Below are 21,538 nucleotides of genomic sequence, written 5' to 3' on the forward strand. Positions count from 1 at the left end.
AGCCTGAGAAGAGGGGGGTTTGGGGAGCGTAGGAACCCCCAGCAGGGGATAGTGTCCTACAGTCCACCTTCCAATGCGGCCGCTTTCTCCAGGGGAACTAATTCCTCTAATCACTTGTAACTCTGGGAGATCTCCAGGCCCCACCTGGAGACTGGCAACCCTAGGTGGGACCACTGTTCCCTCTAAGCTGAGTTAGTGTGAGCTAGCTCACAATTTTTTAGCCTGTGGCTCACGTATTTTCATTTTAGCTCAGGAAGAATGTGGCTCCAGAGCAAACTAATTTATGCAGCAGCCATATCACTCGCTCACAACTTTAATGCCAGTAGCTCACAAAGTAGAATTTTTGCTCACAAGACTCCACAGCTTAGAGGGAGCATTGGGTGGGACCCTCTGACCATCAATAAAACTTAAGTTTTGGGAGCCGAAGACCTGAAAACTTGGCATTTAAAAACACACACACACACACACACCATGCTTTTTTAAAGGAACTAAAAAATTCCAGCGCTTGAATCCGGGTTTCGCCCCTAGCTTTGAAACCCCCTAAAGGAAGACTCGTGCAACTGTTTTGATTCACAGTTTCCAATTTGGCAAACCGGAGGGTTTGTGCAACTCCCCCCACCCCCAGCGTCACACATTATTCCTCTGCCACCCCCCCAACAGCATTTCCCCATGGAAACAGCTTTCATTCGTCTCCCAAACCGATCAGAGCGCCAACTTCCACACTTCTCTCCCCCCACCCCCCATCCTTGGAGAAGGGAAGAAATGTTATCCCCCCCCCCCGCAAGGTACGCGTGACGGTTCATATTTGTACGCAAACTGGAAAAGAGACACGAAGTCCAGCCGGATCTTGGGTAGGCAAGTTTTCCAACCCGAGGGCTGCATCAGCATCTCAGCCTACTTCGGGGGGCTCCGTATCCGATGCCAATTCTTTCTGTTACGAGCGCTACCGGAAGCCAACATGGACGCCCCCCCAACCAGGCCAAGAGCCTGACATGGCCATTCTTCTGTTCTTAATAGTCCCCTTGAGCTGTTTTATGAGTTTTTTGGGAGCATTAATCCCCTAACGATCAGGGGGACCCAAACCTTTTTGAACTTCTGGGCCCCCATGGCATTTGGATAGAGAGTGGAGAGAGCCACCCCAAAAAATGGCTGCCGCGTGAGACGGAGCCATATGCAATACCTCCAGTGTACCCTCTAAGTGTGAACTAGCTCACAGTTTTTTAGCCTCTGGCTCACACATTTTTGTCTGAGCTCAGGAAGGATGGCTCCAGAGCAAACTAATTTATGCAGTGGTCAAATCGCTCGCTCACAGCTTTAATGCCGAGAGTTCACAAAGCATAATTCTTGCTCACAAGACTCCACAGCTTAGAGGGAGGATTGAATACCTCCACCACCACCACCACCCGTCTGCAGCTGTGGGAAGTCCTTTCATTTGAATGAGTGGAGTCCTGGCCCCACTGCTGGACCTCCTGAGGGCCCCTGGCAGGGGTCATTTCGTAGAAAAAGAGGTGCAGGAGCTCATTAGCATAACTAATTAGCATAACGTATTTGCATATGCCACACCCTCTGACATCACCAAAAGTGTGTCAGAAGGCAACACCCACCGCTCAGGCTCCACTTGCTAGCTATGGGGGGGGGGGGGAGACGTGCAGATCTGTCCTCACAGAGGAGGGAGAGCTTGTACCTGAATAAAACTTGGTCTTAAAGGTGCCACTGGACTCTTTTAGACCGGGGGCTGGGGGGAGCTCTGCAGCTTACCTGGCTGCTTCTTGCTCTGACTGAGGGCTGCTGGGAGCAGGGGGTGGGGCTTGTTGCATGTGCCCGCCCCTTGGGCTCTTTACTGCCGGAGCTCCGCTCCTGTGCGCTCCTGCAGGAAATGACCCCTGGCCCCTGGTATTTTTGGCCACTGTGTGACAAGAGTGTTGGACTGGATGGGCCACTGGCCTGATCCGACACCAGCTTCTCTGGGGTTCTTCTATAACCAGCTCTGCCTTACCCACTTTCTGAAAAGCTTCGTGGGCGCCAAGGGAAGTAACGGTGGGTGCCATGGGGTGTATCAACGGAGGCATGACCTCCAAATCACAAGATGTCCTAGTCCTGCTGTACACAGCGTTTGTCAGGCCGCGTATTGTGTGCTGTTCCGGAGGCCTCATTTCAGAAAGGATGTGGAGAGAATGCAGCGGGTGCAGAGGAGAGTGACGGGGACGACTGGGGGCCTGGAAGCCCTACGAGGAAAGGCTGAGGGCCTTGGGAATGCTCAGTCTGGAGAAAAGGAGGGGGGGGGGGACACACAAGAATCAGTGTTCCCTCTAAGCTGAGTCAATGTGAGCCAGCTCACAGTTTTCTAGCCTCCGGCGCACACATTTCTGTCTCCTCTCAGGAAGGGATGGCTCCAGAGCAAACGAATCCATGCAGCAGCCCAATTGCTCGCTCACAGCTTTGACAAAGTAGAGTCTTTGCTCGCAAGACTCCGCAGCTTAGAGGGAGCACTGGAGAAGACAGCTCTCTTGTCCTATCTGAAGGGCCGTCACTTAGAGGAGGGCAGGGAGCCGTTCCTGTGGGCAGCAGAGGAGAGGACCTGCAATACTGGGTTTAAATTAAGGGCGGGAAGGGACCGGCTGGATATTATTTGCCCCTAGGCAGTCAGGGTTGTGCAACAGGGGAATCGGCTGCCTTGGGTGGTGGTGAGCTTCCCCTCCCGGGCAGTCTTGAAGCAGCGGCTGGACAAACCCTGGTCAGGGATGCTCTAGGCCAGGGGTGGCCAAACTGTGGCCTCTTTCAAACATATTGTGCAGCTCCCAGCAGGGCAGCTCGGGAAGGGGAGCCATACTTTTTCTCCGTCCCTCCCTCCCTCTCTTCCTTCCCCCTCCCTCCCGTCTATTTGCATTCTTCGTTTCTCTCTCTCTCTCTCCTTCCACCTCTTTCATGCTTTCTTTCCACCGCTCTCTTTCTCTCTCTCTCTCTCAGACAAATAAATATCATTACCAAACAAATAAATATCATTGGGCAGATAAATATCATCGTCAATATCCGTTTTTACCCCTTTTCTTTTTGGCAGTCTCCTGTAAAGTTACGAAAAAGCAAATTTGCAAATTTCAAAGTAAAAACGTGTTTCATTTGTTCCTGTCTCGCGGCTCTCAAACATCTGACGTTCATTCTGTGTGGCTCTTAAGCTGAGCAAGTTTGGCCAACCCTGAACTAGGCTGGTCCTGCACTGAACAGGGGGTTGCACTAGATGGCCTGTATGGCCCCTTCCAGCTCTGGGATTCTATGATAACCATGGTGCCCGTGGGCGCCACGTTGGGGAACCCTGTCCTAGCTGAAACCGTCGTCCCTCATGCCAGTGCCTCCAACGGATCTTTACACGGCTTGACGGCCAGCTTCCCCAAGTTGTAATCCAGCCACTTCTGCTCCACACCCACCCTCCCCCTCTCCCCCCCCCCAGCGCCGCTGAGCTGGAAACTTCTTACCATTCTGACAGGACTCTCCGCTCCATCCCAGGGGGCAGACGCACCAGAAGCCCGACGGACCCTGGAGACACGTCCCACCGTTTGAACAGAGGTTGGAAGGGCAGGCGGATTCGGCCACAGGGAGTGGAAGGACAGCTGGACCCAGGAGACACCAGGAGGGAAGCGACAGAAGGGGGAGGAGGTTAAGACGGCCTGGCAAAGGCCCCACCCCACCCACCTCTGTCGGCACCAGAGAGCCTTCCTTTTTACTTCACTGACGCCCTGTCTTCCTCCCCAGTGGGGGCCCAAAGTGGCTGACACCGTCCTCCCATCCACCATTTCACCCTCTCCGCAACAACCCGGCGAGGCAGGCGTGGTCGAGAGCGTGTGACTGGCCCAAGGTCGCCCAGCGAACTTCCAAGGCAGAGCAGGGATTCGAACCTGGGTCTCCCAGGTCTTAGTCAGACACCCTTAACAACTACACTGACCCTAAATCTCCAGGGGTGACCAGCTATGGGGTTAAGAACATAAGAGCAGCCATGTTGGAGTCATGCCAGTGGCCCATCCAGTCCAGCACTCTGTGTCACATGGTGGCCAGAAATACCAGGGGCCATCAGGAGGTTCACCAGAGGGGCCAGAACTCCAGAAGCCCTCCCACTGTTGCCCCCCAAGCACCAGGAATACAGAGCATCACTGCCCCAGACAGAGGGTTCCATGTATAAGAACATAAGAGAAGCCATGTTGGATCAGACCAATGGCCCATCCAGCCCAACACTCTGTGTCACACAGGAGCCAAAACCCAGGGGCCATCGGGAGGTCCACCAGTGGGGCCAGGACACTAGAAGCCCTCCCACTATTGCCCCCCTCCCAGGCACCAAGGAGACGGAGCATCACTGCCCCAGACATAAGAACGCAAGAAAAGCCCTGTTGGGTCAGGCCAATGGCCCGTCCAGTCCAACACTGTGTGTCACACAATGGCCAAAACCCAGGGGCCACCAGGAGGCCCACCGTTGGGGCCAGAACTCCAGAAGCCCTCCCACTATTGCCCCCACCCAAGCACCAAGAAGACGGAGCAACACTGGGCTCTTTCCAAGCCTCTTCCAAGATGACCCTAAGATCGTCTCCTCGGTCCCATTTCAATTATGAAACCTGCATCTGCGTCCGGCATCGGTTAAAGCGGCCTGCCCTTAAAGCCCCAGTCCCCCTCTAACCACTCCACCCTGCTTCCTGCCCAGAGACCTGGCTTCCCTCCACACCTCATCCTCCCCGTGACCCGCTTCCCCTCCCTACAGCACAGCCTGGCCTCATTGCACCTCCCCACATTCCCCCCCCCTCCCCAACCGACCAACGCCTCATTTCCAATCACCCACATCGCACAGCTGAGAAAACAGTTTGGAAGCGCAGGGAGAAAAGAGAGAGAGGAGTTTTTCCCTAGCAAGGACAAAAGTTCACAGATGTGCTGGAGACGGGAGGGGCGGGGGCGGCGGCATCGGAGTAGAACCTGGGCCGTTTCCGATTTCCAAACCCAAATCAGTCCGGTTAAAACCCGCTGGTCTTTTTGGGAGCTGGGGGCCGCTCGAATTTTCAAGCGGCACAAAGCCCTCTCCTCTGGGGAGCCGTTGTTTTCGGGGTCCCCATGGGGATACCACGAAATCCCTTGCCCCTCGTTTTCTTTATTTTGTGTCCTGCTCTTCCCATAAAGATGAGGCTTATGTGGTAGTATTGTCTTCATCTATCCTCCAAAATCACCCTGCGAAGAAGGCTGGGCTGGGTGTCAGTGGCCGGATAAGCTCGCTGTGTTGGGAACGCAGGTTCCGTCTCCCTTGTTCAGGTCTGGCATTCAGTCCCCTGTGCCCCCCTGGCTGTGGAAAAAGCCACTACCTGGCATCTCCTGTAACAGCAGGTGGTGTTCCTGGCGGGACGGAACATGCCGGGTTATGCAGCCTCCGGCCCGTAGCTACAGTGGGGCTTTGTGGGGCACCGCCCCCTTTCTTAAAGGCACAGCCCCACAAGGATTTCTCCTGTAAATGCTTTTTTCCAATCATTTAAAAACATTTTCTTTAAAGGTGTGTGCTCCTTTAAGCAGAGTCGGGTGCTGCAGTTGACTCATTCCCGCATTGAGTGAGGGGGTTGGAGTGGGTGACCTCTAGGATCCTGTCAAACTCTGTGTCAAGAAACTGGCCTCCTTTAAGAGAGTTCTCCTGCTTCCTAAGTGTTCGCTTTCTTGACTGTAGAATTCATCACCCACCCCTGCCGGCTTGTGATCAGGATTGTTGCTTGGGCTGGCAGAAGTGATTAAATTGCAGCAGCTGATAACTGTTCTCTAAAGTGGTTGACAGCTTGCAGTTGTAGAGATCTATCCAGGTAGCGGCTTTCCTATTGGCTAAATGGCTTTTCTTTCTGCACTGAGCACTTCAGCCCCACCAGAAGAAAATTTGCCCCAGTGTTCCCTCTCAGCTGAGTTAGTGTGAGCTAGCTCAGTTTTTTAGCCTCCGGCTCACACATTGTTGTCTTTGCTCAGGAAGGAGGGCTCCGGAGCAAACTAATTTGTGCAGCAGCCAAATCACCTGCTCACAACTTTAATGCCAGGGGCTCACAAAAAAGAATTTCTGCTCACAAGACTCGACAGCTTAGAGGGAGCATTGCTCACAAGCCACAAGATCCTGGCTACGGGCCTGTGCAGCTGGATGGTTCTCTCTCAGGCCAGTGCCTCCCCCCCCTTACCGTTTTCACAGTTCCGGCCACGGAACCCCTCTGGACACAGGCATTCGTATTCGTCCGGCTCCTTGTTGGCGCAAGTGCCCCCGTTTTCGCACGGCCAGTGGGACCCACAATAGTTCAGATCTGGGGAAAGAGAGAAAGCACAATGGACCGCTCGGCTCCGGGTGCCCCCCATGGCTGATTACAAGCCTGGGGGCGGGGCCATGTCTTTGAGAGGTGGGGCCTTCTTTCCAGAATGCTAGACAGTTGTCAGCCCAACCAGGAGACTTGTGATCGTCGGCCGGATGACAACGGGACACCGTGCTACCCCGAACGGCCTCCCACAACTATGCCACAGCCGTCTGTGCGCCCCTCTCCTGTGCTGGGGGGCAAAACCGGAGCCCTTCTTGCTGCAACAGGGGGGGAGGGAAGCATGGGGCATCGGGAGCACAGGAGCACAGGGCAGCAGTCTCCATTTCACAGTCTCTGGGTCAGCTTGCCTACCTGCCACCCAACATCCCTGTCGAGGGAAAGTTTGCCACCCCCGTGCCACCAGGATAGTTCAAGGTATTTTCACCACCTCAAGGCACAGTCTGCTCGTCGACTTCTCCCCACCACTGTCAGGTGGAAACAAAAGCTGACCCCCTCAAGAGAGCTGCTGATGCCCAAAGGGCTTGGCCTGGACCTAGCTGGCAGCACTGCAGGTCCGAGGAACAATGCCCGGGAGTGCAGGTCCGAGGAACAATGCCCAGGAGCAGGGATGTGCATTCGGTTCGTCTGAACCGAATGCACCCCCGAAAATGGTAAATTTCCCCCCACCATAGAGAACAATAGAGGGGATAGGGGCAGCCTGTTTGAGGGCCCATAGAATTGGACCCCCTGGTCCAATTTTCTTGAAACATGGTTGGTATCTTGGGGAGAGCCTCCAGCAGCTAACTTGCGAGTTTGGAGCCTCTCCCTCAAATCCCCTCCCCTCCAGCCCCCAGAATATACCCTATTTTTCGCCATTGACTTAAATGGCCCATAGGATATAATGGGGCTGAAACTGACATTCGGCTGTCCAAAAGACTCCTGAATCAGCTCCTACTGCTGAAATTGACATGCAGGAGTCTTTATGCCAGCCAAAATCGATTCTGGCCGAATTATTATTTTTTTTTGCACACCCCTACCCAGGAGTGAAGGTCTGAGGAACAATGCCCATGCCACCCCTGGGTGCCAAGCCAGCCTTGCTAAACCAAAAGTTTTTTCCCCCAGAGTTTCCCACAGAGCGGGAGCCGTGGGAGTTCTGGATCGGCCAGTTCCTTCGGGGTGCTCAAAGATGCATTCTACCGAGCACGCTCCAATCGGGGGGACGACAATGACAACGACTTACTTTTGTCGCACAAGAGCCCTCCCCAGTTGGTCTCACAGTTGCATTTCCAGGGCTCAGTGCAGCTCCCGTGGACGCAGCCTGGGAAAAGGATACACTCATCGCAGAGCGGGCCTGTCCACCCATAATGGCACCTGGGTGGGGGAGAAAAAGCTCAGTGTGGATGGCGGCGCACTGGTTCGGAGCACGAGCTATGAGCCCCCACCCCGGCCGAAGACTCCCCATTCCAATTTGAGATAAGGAACGGAGACAGTTGGGAACATTTACGCGCTAGGCGCCGTACGTCGAGTTCCAAGTCTTATATGGTGGTGAACAAACCATGTTCCTCAAGAACCGAACTAAATAATGTAAGGCTCCAATGAGGCCGCAGCAGACTGCCGCAGAGGAGGCTGCCTGTTATGTCTCTGTGTGATTCTCCGGTCACGTCTTGCCTCTGTCCTATCAGCCTCTGCTAGGGTTGGGGCATTCTGGCAGGACCGAGTGAACCCCCGCACAGGCTTACAAGAGAATTATTCCAAGGGGAGGTTGCCGGCTGCATCTCTGCACAAGTCACCCATCCGCTCAGCAGGGAGATCAGTAACTCGTGCAGAGGCACGTGGAGGTTAATTCTGTGGAGGGTGCGTAATTCTGTCTCTTCACTGCATTTTTGGAAAGCGACTGAGTTTTAAGGCAGGGCTCTGATCAGATGTTGTCCTCGCAATGACAATGAAACCGAGCCTGACCTAACAATGTCTCTGAACGAGTCAGCGAATGTGGGGGCTCCTTTCCCCTCTGTCGGTCATCCGTGCCCTTTTCACCGAAGCTGGAATTCCTGAGTCCCACCCCTATCCAAGTCTCTCTGACCCCGGCCAGGCGTTTCTCAAAATCACATGGGCAGCTTCATAGCCCCGTTTCCTCCCTCGCCCTCTGTATTGGCCCAGGGATCTGCCGGTGACTTCATTTCCCTGGCCGGGAGCCTAGACCGCCCCTCGACTGGGCCGGTCTTGTTCTCTGCTCCGGGGCACTGCCCCCACAGCTGAGAAAAACCCACGGGCTTTCACGGGTCAGGGTTTGCCCCCAAAGTGGCTTCCGCGTGGAAAAGAAACAACGCCATCCCTGCAATTTAGCGGTGTGTGCGTCCCCCCCCCCCAGTTCCACAGCGGATGCGATAATACTTTGGAAACGTTAAACAACAGTACAGCCTTCAAGCAAAGCTACGACCTTCTTTGGAGGTTCTTAAGCAGAGGCTCGGTGGCCGTCTGACACCCCCCCCCCAAGCCCCTCTTACCTGCATTCGTTGGGCTCCTCGCAAAACCCGTGCGTTTCGTGACAGCCCGGTCGGCAGATCGCTACAAGAAACCATCAGGAGGAACCCGTGTGAGTCCATAACTTCTGGGGTCAAAGTTCAGCAAAGGGGGCTCAGAAGTCCCACTTCCCTAAAGGGCCTTTCCTCCCCCTCTAACCCACTGCTCGGTTGCCAGTCCTGAAGAGGGTAGTCAGAAGAGGCCGGGTCCAGCAGTCCCACACCTAGGACCAAACGGAGGGCTTCTAGGTTCTACTGGGGCAGCGCCAGCTCTGACTTGCGAGGGGTTCTGGCCAAGATGGCGTCAGGCAGGTTGTCCCCTCCGAGGTCCGACAAAATCCTTCTCCGCCCCACACAGAGCAAATGGTGTGTGGGGGGAGTCAGTCCGCTTGGAGTCCGTTCCCGGCTTTAGTGCCAAGCAAGGCCTGGCGCCCTCATCCGGATAGCCCAGGCACACCCGATCTCGTCAGATCTCAGAAGCTAAACAGGGCCCATCCTGGCAAGTATTTGGACAGGAGACCTCCAAGGAATACCAGGGCCAGGACGCAGGGGCAGGCAAATATCAAGCCACCTCTCTGAAATGTCCAAGCCCCACTAGGGGTCGCCAGAAGTCAACCATGACTTCCAGGAATGCAAGCATCTACACACAAAGTACTCACCAAAAAAACAAAGCAAAGGCTGCGGTCACACGGGCAGGAAAATGCGGGGGGGGGGGAGGCGCCGATGTTTACCCCGGGGGCAGATCGGTTGCGCGAGCAGACCTACCGTGGAGGTCCCGTGGAGGTCCTGTGGTAGGGGGGAGGTGCCGATCACTCCACAGTCCTGCGGCGCGGCAAAGAAGCGGGTGCAGGGCAAACGGGGTTGTTGTTTTTTAAAAAAACTGAAGTGTGCGCATGCTCCGTTGGGTGCTTGTGCGCATCCGTGGAGACTTGGGGGGAAAAAACTTTTTGCGAGGGGACATGGGCAGGCGCCGGAACTACCACCGGAAACGCGATCAGACGCCCGCCCTTGCCCCGCAGTTTCCGGAAACTAGTACCTCCGAGGTACTAGTTTTTTACCGCGCATCTTCGGCGGGAAGCCTCGGGTTCGCCACGGGAGCTCTACACTTCCCAGATGTGGCGGTGTGATCGCGCCCGGAAAATCCGCCTATCTTCTGTCTCTGCAGCGTGGCTAATGCTCCATGTGACCGCAGCCAAGGTCTGGCATTTACCAGAAGGGGCTAGAAAGAGGCCCAGGTTCTCCGGTTCCAGGCCCGATTGCAGGAGAGGAGCTGAATATTTTGGCTAAAGAAGCAGGGGGAGACGGACTGCAGAGCTGGAAGCAGGACGCAAGCCCCTCCCCGGAAAGCCTGCGTGGAAAGTCTGATGGTCTGAGGGGAAGGAACGAGCAGCTCTCCTCAGGGCGGCCAACGGAAAATAACTCTCTCCTGTCACATGGGAGGATGGAGCGGAGTCGTTTTCTGTTGCCCCAGAAGGACGGACCAGAACTGTTGGGTATTACAAGTTAAAATTACACTCAGTATATATGGGGTTAAATGTTTGTTTGTGTTGCTCACAGGAAATCACATGTTTCATGTAACCAATGTTAGTTTAGGACTTCAAGCCCGGGAAAATTCTCCCTGATCTAGGAGTTTCATTGGAAGTAAAGTGTCAAGGTGTTTTTGCATTTCATGGCTCCTCTTCCCGTCTTTGTTTGGAGTTCTCAAGGAGAAAGAAAGAGAAGCCATAGCTCTCTTCTAGTCTTGTCTTTGTAGTGTAAAGATGTAGGGAACTTCGCTCTGTTGTTATTTTCATCCCAGTTACCCTTCCCTATGCTAGAATGTAGTAAAAACTTTCTATTTTAAACACACATGGACTCTGGGTCTGAATTATTTTTCTCTGGCACTGCTAAGCTATTTTTTCTCTGCTAAAAACCAATTTTCAAAACCCAACAAGAACCGACACGTTGAAATTAAATCAGAAGAGTTTTCGGCTAAACGTTAGGAAGGACTTCCTGACAGTTAGAGCGGCTCCTCAGTGGAACGGGCTTCCTCGGGCGGTGGCAGGCTCTCCTTCTTGGGAGGTTTTCAAGCAGAGGCTCGATGGCCATCTGGCAGCAATGCTGGTTCTGTGAACTTCAGCAGATCACGAGAAGGGAGGGCAGGAAGGGTCGCCTCAGTGCTTACTTCTCGTGGCCCTTTCTTCCACGCCTAGGGAAATGCCGATCGCCACTTTGGGGTCAGGCAGCCATTTTTCTCCAGGCCAGTTTAGCTGGAAATCCTGGAGGGTTTTTTTTTGTCATCTTCTGGGCATGGAATGGGGGACACTGCGGGTGTGTGTGGAAGGGGAGGTGTATTTGTGAATTTCCTGCCTTGTGCAGGGGGTCGGACTAGATGACCCCGGAGGCCCCTTCCAACTCCATGAATCTATGATCCCTATAATATGTAGCACTTACAGAGCGTTTGTGAAACATCAATGGCTTTAGGGACTTTTGCTACGTTCCCTCCAACAGCCCTGTCTTACTGTCCAGGAGAGGAAACGGCCTGCCGAACAAACCTCTCGGCCCCAAGATTCAAACCGAGGGCTTCCCAATTCATATCCGAGCCCGAGCCGCTACACCGGCTTCAGCTCAGGTGGCGGGTAACAGAGGGCAGTTTGCAGATGTGCCTGGTTCTCCTTCCCAGGTGCAGCCTTCCTTGCTCCGCCCCCCAACGCTCCAGACGTCCCGGGACATACCCTGCGTACACTCGTCTCCCGTCCAGCCGTCCAGACAGACCTTGCCGCCGCCGGAGTCGCAGACGTGGTGCCCAAAGAAATCATCACGGGGCCGGCAGAGGAGGTTGCACACTGGGCCGTAGTAGTGCTCCTGGCAGCGGACTCGCACCCGGTACTCCAGCGAGGTGCCGCGGCCGTGGTGCCACAAGTCCTCCCAGCCCTCGCCTGGGTTCAACATGCCCGAGCGAGTCACCCGCTCCATCAACTGCCCTGCTCCTGCGGACGGAAAAGGCAACAGTCGCGCAGGACGTCCCCGGACAGGGCCCCGATCTCGCTCAAGGGCTTCCAGCGCCCGAACCCTACCAGACATGTTCCGGGAGCACACAGACGCCCGCCTTCCCCCGGCCTGGGCTTTCCCGACAGCTCCGGCAGAGGACAGAAGAGCTCCTTACCTTGGGTGGTGACGTCGGAGACGTTGGCGGCATCCCAGGCTTCCAGAACCAGCGAGTAGGAACGCTAGAGAGGGAGAAAGGAGGCAAAAGGTGAGAGAAGATGGCGCTCAGGCCGACAAGTCCCAGAGGCTGGGGACAGGGACGCAGAAGCAGAAAGGAGACACAGTCTTTTTGGCAGATCATTGAATCATAGAATCGGAAGGGACCTCCAGGGTCATCTAGTCCAACCCCCTGCACAAGGCAGGAAATCCCCCCCCCCACAGTGACTGCTGTTACACACCCAGAAGATGACAAAAAAAACCCCCTCCAGGATCTCCAGCCAAACTGGCCTGGAGAAAAACTGCTGCCTGACCCCAAACTGGCCTGGAGAAAAACTGCTCCCTGTCCCCAAAGTGGCGATCAGCGTTTCCCTGGGCGTGTAAGAAAGGGCCACGAGAACTAAGCACTGAGGCAACCCTTCCTGCCCGCTCTTCTTTTGATCTGCCCAAGATGTGCCGGGGAACAGAAGATGTGGGGTGAGACAGCGACACACACAGACAGGGGGAGAAACAGCCCGATCCGATTTACAGAGGGAAACCGAGGAACCGTCAGATAATACAGTACAATATCAATCTTTCCAAAACTAGTCAACTCTCCACAGTTAAAGAACCCGTCGGGAGCTCCATCCACAGCTGAAATGCTCGTCTGCCACCTGTAAATGTAGCGTTGCCAGCCTCCAGGCGGTGGCTGGAGATCTGGCGACAGAGATCAGGTCTCCTGGAGAAAACGGCAACCTTGGAAGGTGGACTTTTTAAAATTAATAACTTTTCAAGTTTTACACAGTAATAATCAAGAGTTGGACCGTAAGGAAGGCCGAGCGCCGAATAATAGATTCTTTCGAACTATGGTGCTGGAGAAGACTCTTGAGCAGGGGTGTCGAACTCCTTTGTTACGAGGGCCGGATCTGACATAAATGAGACCTCGTTGGGCCGGGCCACGTGCGTCATAAAATGGAATGCCAGGTAGCGGAGATATAAACTTTACAAAGGACACAAACACAAAGGGCTTCCCCCCCCTCTTAAAATAAAAACATGTTCAAAACATCAGCACTCTTGCAATATTTTGTTTATTTAACAGTGTCTGATAACTGACACCTCTTGCTCTGAATTACGGCATCAAAATATCTGTGCTGTTGCAATCTTGAGTATGCTGTTCAGGTGTGTATCTGTCAGCTGCAAACCTACAATGACGCAGCAGCAGCAGAACTGGAAGAAGAAGGAGAAGGCAGTTAGTTCCACTGCGGGCCTGGTAGAAACCCTCCGGGGGCCTGATCCGGCCCCTGGGCAGCATGTTTGACACCAGTGCTCTTGAGAGTCCCTTGGACTGCAAAGAGATCAAATCAGTCAATCCTAAAAGAAATCAACCCTGACTGTTCCCTGGAAGGCCAGATACTGAAGCTGAAGCTCAAATACTTTGGCCACCCAATGAGAAGGGAGCACTCCCTGGAGAAGACCCTGATGCTGGGAAGAGATTGAAGGTCAAAAAAGAAGGGGATGGCAAAGGATGAGATGGTGTGACAGTGTTATTGATGCAACGAACGTGAAATTAAGCAAACTCCGGAGCACGACGGAAGACAGGAGGGCCTGGTGTGAACAGACCACAAGGTTCATCGTGTAAGAAGCAAATCATGGCGATTCGCTTCTTACACTATGAACCTCATGGCGATTCGCTTCTTACACGACGAACCTTGGGGTCTGTTGGAAATTGCTGAAATCAGGTTCCACTTACACAGCCGGCAAACTGAATAAGTCGAAGGAAACGCGTCTTCCGAGTATCTAGAACGGGCGTCTTTGCAGAGGCTGTTTGGAAAATGTCATGACTATGTGGACTCCTCCAGTCAAGTTACGCTGACTACACGGACTATATGTTTTATCTTCAAAGGAGGAAATATCGTATCTTATGCCTTATTATAGTTACAGCATGCATTAACGCTGTTGTTGTGAGACCACCAACTTTATAATTGTTTAATATATTGTTTTGGCAAATCTTTGATGGTGTTTTCTACGAGTGGAATTTGTATATTTGGGACTCCTGTGACACTAGTCTTTTCCCCTTGTTGTTTGGATAGTTCTGTCAGAGCTGTTCTCTCAAGGACAGTTCTGTCAAGAGCTCGCTCAGCGGCTGCATGTGTGACTTTGGGTCAGTCACAAGTTCTCTCAGAGCTGTTCTCTCAAGGGTAGTCCTCAAGAGAGCTCTCTCAGCCCCGCCCACCTCACAGGGTGTCTGTTGTGGGGAGGGGACGGGAAAGGAGATGGTAAGCCCCTCTGAGACTCCTTCTTCTTCTCTATTGCCTGGAGATCAGTTGTAACAGCGTGGGATCTCCAGGCCCCACCTGGAGGCTGGCAACCCGAGTTATGAGCCCCAACTGCAAGATGAGAGAACGGGTTTTCCTGCCCCCAATGCTACCTCCTTCCCAGCAGCCAGGACAAACACCGAGAAGCTCTGGCACCAGTCCTCACAAATCCCTTCTTCCCACACAAAGATCCAAATTTTGGCACCGGAGAAGGACGCCTTCCTCTCCCCCCCACACACACCCCGGAAGCCCAGCCTGCCCCCAGGGAGGAGCGGAGGGATCCTGCAGACGCCCGGCCCTTGCTTTGTTCACGGAAAAATTCAAACCGGGACTGGATTGGGCCTGTCAAGATGGAGCCCGCCAGGGGCTCCGAAGCGAAAGCCGAGCCGAAGAGCCAACCAGAACCCCCAAATACAAACCTAATGAAGGAAGAAGAAGAAGAGGAGATTGGATTTATACCCCACCCTTCACTACCCAAAGCAGTCTCAGAGCGGCTGACAAACTCCTTTTCCCTTCCCCTCCCCACAACAGACACCATGTGAGGTAAAAGAAGAAGAAGAAGAGATTGGATTTATACCCCACCCTTCACTACCCAAAGGTGTCTCAGAGCGGCTGACAAACTCCTTTTCCCTTCCCCTCCCCACAACAGACACCCTGTGAGGTAAAAGAAGAAGAAGAAGAGATTGGATTTATACCCCGCCCTTCACTACCCAAAGGTGTCTCAGAGCGGCTTACAAACTCCTTTCCCTTCCCCTCCCCACAACAGACACCCTGTGAGGTAAAAGAAGAAGAAGAAGAGATTGGATTTATACCCCACCCTTCACTACCCAAAGGAGTCTCAGAGCGGCTTACAAACTCCTTTTCCCTTCCCCTTCCCACGACAGACACCCTGGGAGGGAGGTGGGGCTGAGAGAGCTCTGACAGAAACGGCTCCTTTTCAAGAACAGCTCTTGTCAGAACCAGTGTTCCCTCTAAGCTTAGTGTGAGCTAGCTCACCATTTCTTAGCCCTATAATTTTTATAACATACAGACATACATGCATATGAAGATATATATATTATATAAGGAAGGCCGAGCGCCAAAGAATAGATTCTTTTGAACTATGGTGCTGGAGAAGACTCTTGAGAGTCCCTTGGACTGCAAGAAGATCCAATCAGTCCATCCTAAAAGAAATCAACCCTGACTGTTCCCTGGAAGGCCAGATAATGAAACTGAAGCTCAAATACTTTGGCCACCCAATGAGAAGGGAGCACTCACTGGAGAAGAAGACCCTGATGCTGGGAAGGATTGAAGGTCAAAGAAGACGGGGACGGCAAAGGATGAGATGGTTAGACAGTGTCATCGATGCAACGAACATGAAGTTGAGCAAACTTCAGAGGACGGCAGAAGACAGGAGGGCCTGGCGTGATCTGCTCCATGGGGTCGCGAAGAGTCGGATTCGACTCTGCGACTGAACAACAACAACTTGCCACAGACTGTCTGAGATCTTGTGTAGCGTGGCTTATGCAGAAATCCTCTCACACACCAAACAAACCAAGAGGACTTCCCCGGCTCCAAATTGATGACCTGGTCCCTGGAACGACAGGCTAGACTTCAGACCCGTATTGGTCTTGGCCCAGACCTGGACGGCTGGCCCGATCTCGTCAGATCTCGGAAGCTTTGCAGGGTCAGAGGTATCTGGATGGGAGACCACAAAGGAAGTCCAGGGTCGCAGCAGAGATATATGGCGGAAGACCATTGTTAATCCGAGATAGTGACCACAAGCCACCTCTCTCTCTGTGGCTGATTCTGCATTGACTTTCCCTCCGCTGTTTTACCAAACCCACCTTGGAACAGAAATTCCCCTCTGCCTTGCAGGCCGCTTCCGCTTCCTTCAATCGTCAGATTTTATGGTAACCTCCAACGCCATGCCGATTTCGCTGCTTTCGATCATCGGGTTTTATGGTAGCCTCCACACGCCATGCCACTTTTGCTTTCTTTGACCATCGGATTCTATGGTAGCCTCCACACGCCATGCCACTTTTGCTTTCTTTGACCATCGGATTCTATGGTAGCCTCCACACGCCATGCTGCTTTTGCTTCCTTTGACAGTCGGATTTTATGGTAGCCTCCACACACCGTGCCGCTTTCGCTCCCTTTGACCATTGGAGTTTATAGTAGCCTCCACACGCCATGCCACTTTCGCTCCCTTTGACCATTGGAGTTTATAGTAGCCTCCACACGCCATGCGGCTTTCGCTCCCTTTGACCATCAGATTTTATGGTAGCCTCTACACACCGTGCCGCTTTTGCTTCCTTTGACCATCGAATTTTATGGTACCTTCTGTATAGATTTATGGCCGTTTTATGGCCGTTCAGGGGAGAGACTTTGCGGTTGCCCCGAGGTATCTGGATGTGGTTTTGAGCTGCCAGATGCAGAATTGCCCAGGGTGAGAAGAAGCTTATTTATTTTCCACCGCTGGAGCATTCTGCAGTGACCAGTTTCAACCTGCCCAGTATCCTCCAGGTTTCTCCCAGCACCAGCCTGGAGGGGGTTAATGGTGTCATTTTTTTCCCTTCTAAAACAATTGCACCTGGTGTTTGGAATGCGTGAAATGTTTTCTCTCCCTCTTGGAATGAGTCCCAGATGGACTTAAGTGTTTTGTTAACACTATAAGTTAGAGGGGGGGGGGGACCTCAGCCGGCTGAGGTCGGTGCCAAGCAACTTTCATACCAGGCCGGCGCTGAGCAACCTTCAGGCGATACTCCCGAATCGACCCGCCGCTGATATTTTCAGGGCAAAAAAGGACGTGGGCATCCTTTTGATATTCTCCGTTTTATCTTTGCCTGTCTGTATAAAACAAAGCTGTTTCTCCTTCCGCCACTACTTTGGTCATGACTTCTGGAAATGCTTAAAAGGAGCGTTTGCCAAACTGGGCGACGATGTCCCAGCCTCGCCCGATCTCAGAAGCTAAGCAGGGTCGGCTCTGGTTGGTATTTGGATAGGAGACCGCCAAGGAAGCCCAGGGTTGCTACGCAGAGGCAGGCAAGGGCAAAACCACCTCTGTTCGTCTCTTGCCTTGAGCCGGGTGGCCCAGGCTAACCCCAATCTCATCAGATCTCAGAAGCTAAGAAGTTCTGGCCCTGGTTCCTACTTGGATGGGAGACCACCAAGGAAGCCCGCGGTTGCTACGCAGAGGCAGGCAAGGGCAAAACCACCTCTGTTCGTCTCTTGCCTTGAGCCGGGTGGCCCAGGCTAACCCCAATCTCATCAGATCTCAGAAGCTAAGAAGTTCTGGCCCTGGTTCCTACTTGGATGGGAGACCACCAAGGAAGCCCGCGGTTGCTACGCAGAGGCAGGCAAAGGGAAACCGCCTCTGAACATCTCTTGCCTTGAAAACCCTACAGGGTTACCATGGGATGGCTGTAATTTGAAGACATTTTCTACCACCATTGTTGGAGTTTACAGTAGTCAGGGGCAGTGTTCCCTCTAAGATGAGTTAGTGTGAGCCAGCTCACAGTCTTTTAGCCTCCGGCTCACACATGTCTGTCTTCGCTCAGGAAGGAGGGCTCCAGAGCAAACTAATTTATGCAGCCGCCAAATCGCTCGCTCACAGCTTTAATGCCAGTCGCTCACTGCCACCTCACACCTTTAATGCCAGTCTGGTGTAGTGGTTTAGTGTGCGGACTCTAATCTGGGAGAACCGGGTTTGATTCCCCACTCCCCCACTTGCACCTGGCTGGATGACCTTGGGCAAGCCACAGTTCTGTCAGAGCTGTTCTTGAAAAAGAGCGGTTTCTGTCAGAGCTCTCTCAGCCCCACCTGCCTCCCAGGGGGTCTGTTGTGGGGGGGGGAAGGGAAAGGAGTTTGTAAGCTGCTCTGAGAAACCTTCGGGTAGTGAAAGGCGGGGTATAAATCCAATCTCCTCTTCTTCTTCTTTTACCTCACAGGGTGTCTGTTGTGGGGAGGGGAAGGGAAAAGAGTTTGTAAGCTGCTCTGAGACACCTTCGGGTAGTGAAGGGCGGGGTATGAATCCAATTTCTTTTTCTCACAAAGCAGAATTTTTCCTCACAAGACTCCAAAGCTTAGAGGGAGCATTGGTCGGGGGGGGGGGGTTTACAATTGTGGGAACAGCCCATGGGAAAACCTCGAAGCATAAAACTGACGTTGTGGCCGTACACGGATTTCTCCCCCCACCCCAACACCCAGTCGCTTATTACGGCCAAATTATACGTCTGGCGTTTGGGTTGCGAAACTTAATTAGCCCGGGCAGGTCAGCCGGCAAAGAGAGAGGAATAGGTCTCGGAATCAGTTCTGGATTTGCCCGGACGCAGTGGCGGCACTATTTCCTTGCTTCTCTTTTGCTGGGGCCAACGGAGCCAGTCTCGTTTCTGGGCAGGTGTGGAACATACCCCAGAGCGGGGAAGTCAGGAAAAGAAAGCATGCCGTCACGCTTGAACGGTTGGACTAGGCTGTGGGAAACCCAGGCCAAACGCCCAGTTAGCTCAGCGGGACGACCTCGTGGTGTTCCCTCACCTACCTTGCAGGGCTGTCGTGAGAATGAACAGGGACCTGGTCGACAGTTGGCGTGGCCCTGAACATACTGCTGGAAGGGCGGGATAGAAAAGCAGTGGAGAAATTAGAGGGGTGGTGGTGAAGGGCTCTCTAGCGACATGGTGCGTTTCCCGGAAGTCCCGCGCGCTTCTTGTGTGAGAAGGGTAACAAGCTTGCGCGCAACACTAGAACTCAGGTCCCAAGATACGTCAGCATGGGCAGAGCGCTGGTTCCACAGCTCTGAGCAAACTGGCCGGCTCCCAGTTCAGGGGAGGCATCTAAAAGAGTTCGCAGCCAGAGATGACGCACGGAGGTGGCCACTGCGGACTTCCAGTTTGGTGTGGTGGTTCAGTGCGCGGACTCTAATCTGGGAGAGCCGGGTTTGATTCCCCACTCCTCCACTTGCACCTGGCTGGATGACCTTGGGCAAGCCGTAGCTCTGATAAGAGCTGTTCTTGAAAAAAAGAGCAGTTTCTGTCAGAGCTCTCTCAGACCCACCGACCTCACAGGGTGTCTGTTGTGGGGAGGGGAAGGGAAAGGAGTTTGTCAGCCGCTCTGAGACACCTTTGGGTAGTGAAGGGCGGGGTAGAAATCCAATCTTTTCTTCTTCCTTCCCACAGCGCCCTGCCAGCTATGCAGACCACCCATCAAAAAAACCATTCAAACACACACAACCCTCCCACTGCGAGACGGGGAGGAGAGAGAGAAAAAGAGAGTCACAATCTGCAGAGAGGAAAACTGACAGCGCTTCAATTAAGGAAAGAGAGAGTGTTGATTAAGCAATTTTATCTGCTGATCTCACGCCAGGTTTGCCCCACCTCCCCAGGGAGGGATAGGCTGTGTTAGCACACAGAGCTGGGAGGGAGGGAGGGAATGGAACCAGCGGCAGCCCCGCCCTCACCTTCCTTGCGCTGGAAATCCCCAGAGAGAGAGGCCGGCGCATCATGCGCGGGCCTCAGCTGAGCTCGCCTTTATTTATTTACTGATCAGATCTATACCCGCCTGCCCAGCCAAAGCCGGCTCGGGCTGAGCTTACGCAGAAGAGTAAAAACACATGAATAACAGTTATAAAGGTAAAGGTTTCCCTTGCTCGAAAGCCAGTCGAATCCAACTCTGGGGGGGGCGGTGCTCATCTCCGTTTCCGAGCCGAAGAGCCGGCGCTGTCTGAAGACTTTTTCCGTGGTCATGTGACCGGACTGACTAAACGCCGACATGCATGGAACGCTGTTCCCTTCCCGCCAAAGCGGCACCAATTTATCTACTTGCAATTTCTTGCTTTCGAACTGCTAGGCTGGCAGGAGCTGGGACCAGAGACGGGAGCTCACTCCGTCATGCGGCACCCGGGTCTCGAACTGCTGAACTCGAACTGCCTCCTGGTCTGCAGTTCCGCGTCTTAACCTCTGAGCCACCACAACCCTTAAATAACAGTTAAAAACAATCCTAAAACCTACTAAAAACAATCTAACATTATAACGTGCTAGTAAACATTAGATCTGATAGTAATAGTATTGTTTAGCGATAACGGTCCCAATCCGATGATCTATACCAATAATCAGCTCGTGGATCTTTTCCTTTATGCGGCTGGCACGGGCTGCTGTTGGTAGTTCCAGGGGGCAGGGTTCTCTGCCTTTCAACTAATGGGGGTGGCTCCTTAGTCGAAAGCCCGGTGGAAGAGCTCTGTCTTGCAGGCCCTGTGGAAGAGCTCTGTCTTGCAGGCCCTGTGGAACTGCGTAATGTCCCACAGGGCCCCTGATTTCTTCTGGGAGCTCATTCCACCGGAGCGGAACTGCTACCAAGAAGGCCCTGGTTATGGCCAGCCTGGCGTCCTTGAGACCCGGGGGAGCCAGTCAATTTTGGGACCCTGACCGCAGTGTTCTCTGGGGGACATGTGGGGAAAGGCGGTCCCTCAGGTATGTCAGTCCCTGACGACAAAGGGCTTTAAAGGGAAGAGCGAGCACCTTGAAGCAAATCCAGTATGCTATCGGCAACCAGTGCAGTGCTTTCGGCACAACCTGGATGTGCTCCCGCCCGTCAGGAGCCTGGCCGCAGCATTTTGTGCTAGCCGTAGCGTCCGGACTTGAGACAAGGACAGACCCATGTAGAGAGCCTTTCTCCTACTCACAGCGTCAGCTTCGCAAATCGAGGTCATTCCCAGGTTCCCAAAAAAAATATACAGCCCTTGAGAGCACAGAGGGAAAGGGGGCAGCTATGCGGAGGATGCAGCACTCTGCACGCGCACAGTGGACCTGTCCCAAATCCGACCAGACTCATCTGTGTGGCACAGTCGGTTTCCCCACGCCCGAGAATCCTGGCCATTTTAGCCTTGCCAAGGTGCTGGTTTCTCTTGTCCAACTTTACCCGGGAAAACGGAATGTGGCTATCAAACCCGTCGGAGTCTCCGGGGCGGGCCTCCTGTCCCCCCAACTGGACATAACCCAAACAGCGTTCCTTCCAGGTGGACACAGGCGAAACAGAGGGCAGACACACTACGGATTACTTCCCGGAGATCCGCCCCGGTTACAAATCCCCGAACGCTTTGCTCCACAGGCCGCATCCTGCACACCTTTTCTCTGCATGAGGGTGCCTCGCTACCCCCAAGGGAGCCTGTTCTTGAGGCAACAACCAAAATTGCAGGTCTTCTGCAGCCACCGGAGGGTTCAAAACCGGTCTCTCCAGCACATGGAACAGCTGGCCATGTGTGAGCTGGGGGAGTTAATGCACATGCGAT

General features: G+C 53.6%; 1 protein-coding gene across 1 annotated transcript in view; it reads right to left on the bottom strand.

Annotated features, from left to right (window-relative positions):
• The window catches only part of LOC107117545 (protein jagged-1b-like), a 40,142-nt gene that overhangs the window by 8,901 nt on the left and 9,703 nt on the right, over positions 1-21,538 (bottom strand). Inside the window, exons 3-8 of the mRNA XM_015419682.1 lie at positions 11,946-12,009; positions 11,515-11,769; positions 8,786-8,846; positions 7,522-7,652; positions 6,174-6,293; positions 3,471-3,605 (exon numbers count right to left, since the gene is read on the bottom strand). Coding sequence (XP_015275168.1) covers positions 3,471-3,605; positions 6,174-6,293; positions 7,522-7,652; positions 8,786-8,846; positions 11,515-11,769; positions 11,946-12,009 — 766 coding nt within the window. The remainder of the gene's footprint in view (positions 1-3,470; positions 3,606-6,173; positions 6,294-7,521; positions 7,653-8,785; positions 8,847-11,514; positions 11,770-11,945; positions 12,010-21,538) is intronic.

The sequence above is a fragment of the Gekko japonicus genome, unplaced genomic scaffold (genome assembly GCF_001447785.1).
Source record: "Gekko japonicus isolate JY-2015 unplaced genomic scaffold, Gekko_japonicus_V1.1 scaffold1436, whole genome shotgun sequence".
Lineage (NCBI taxonomy): Eukaryota > Metazoa > Chordata > Lepidosauria > Squamata > Gekkonidae > Gekko > Gekko japonicus.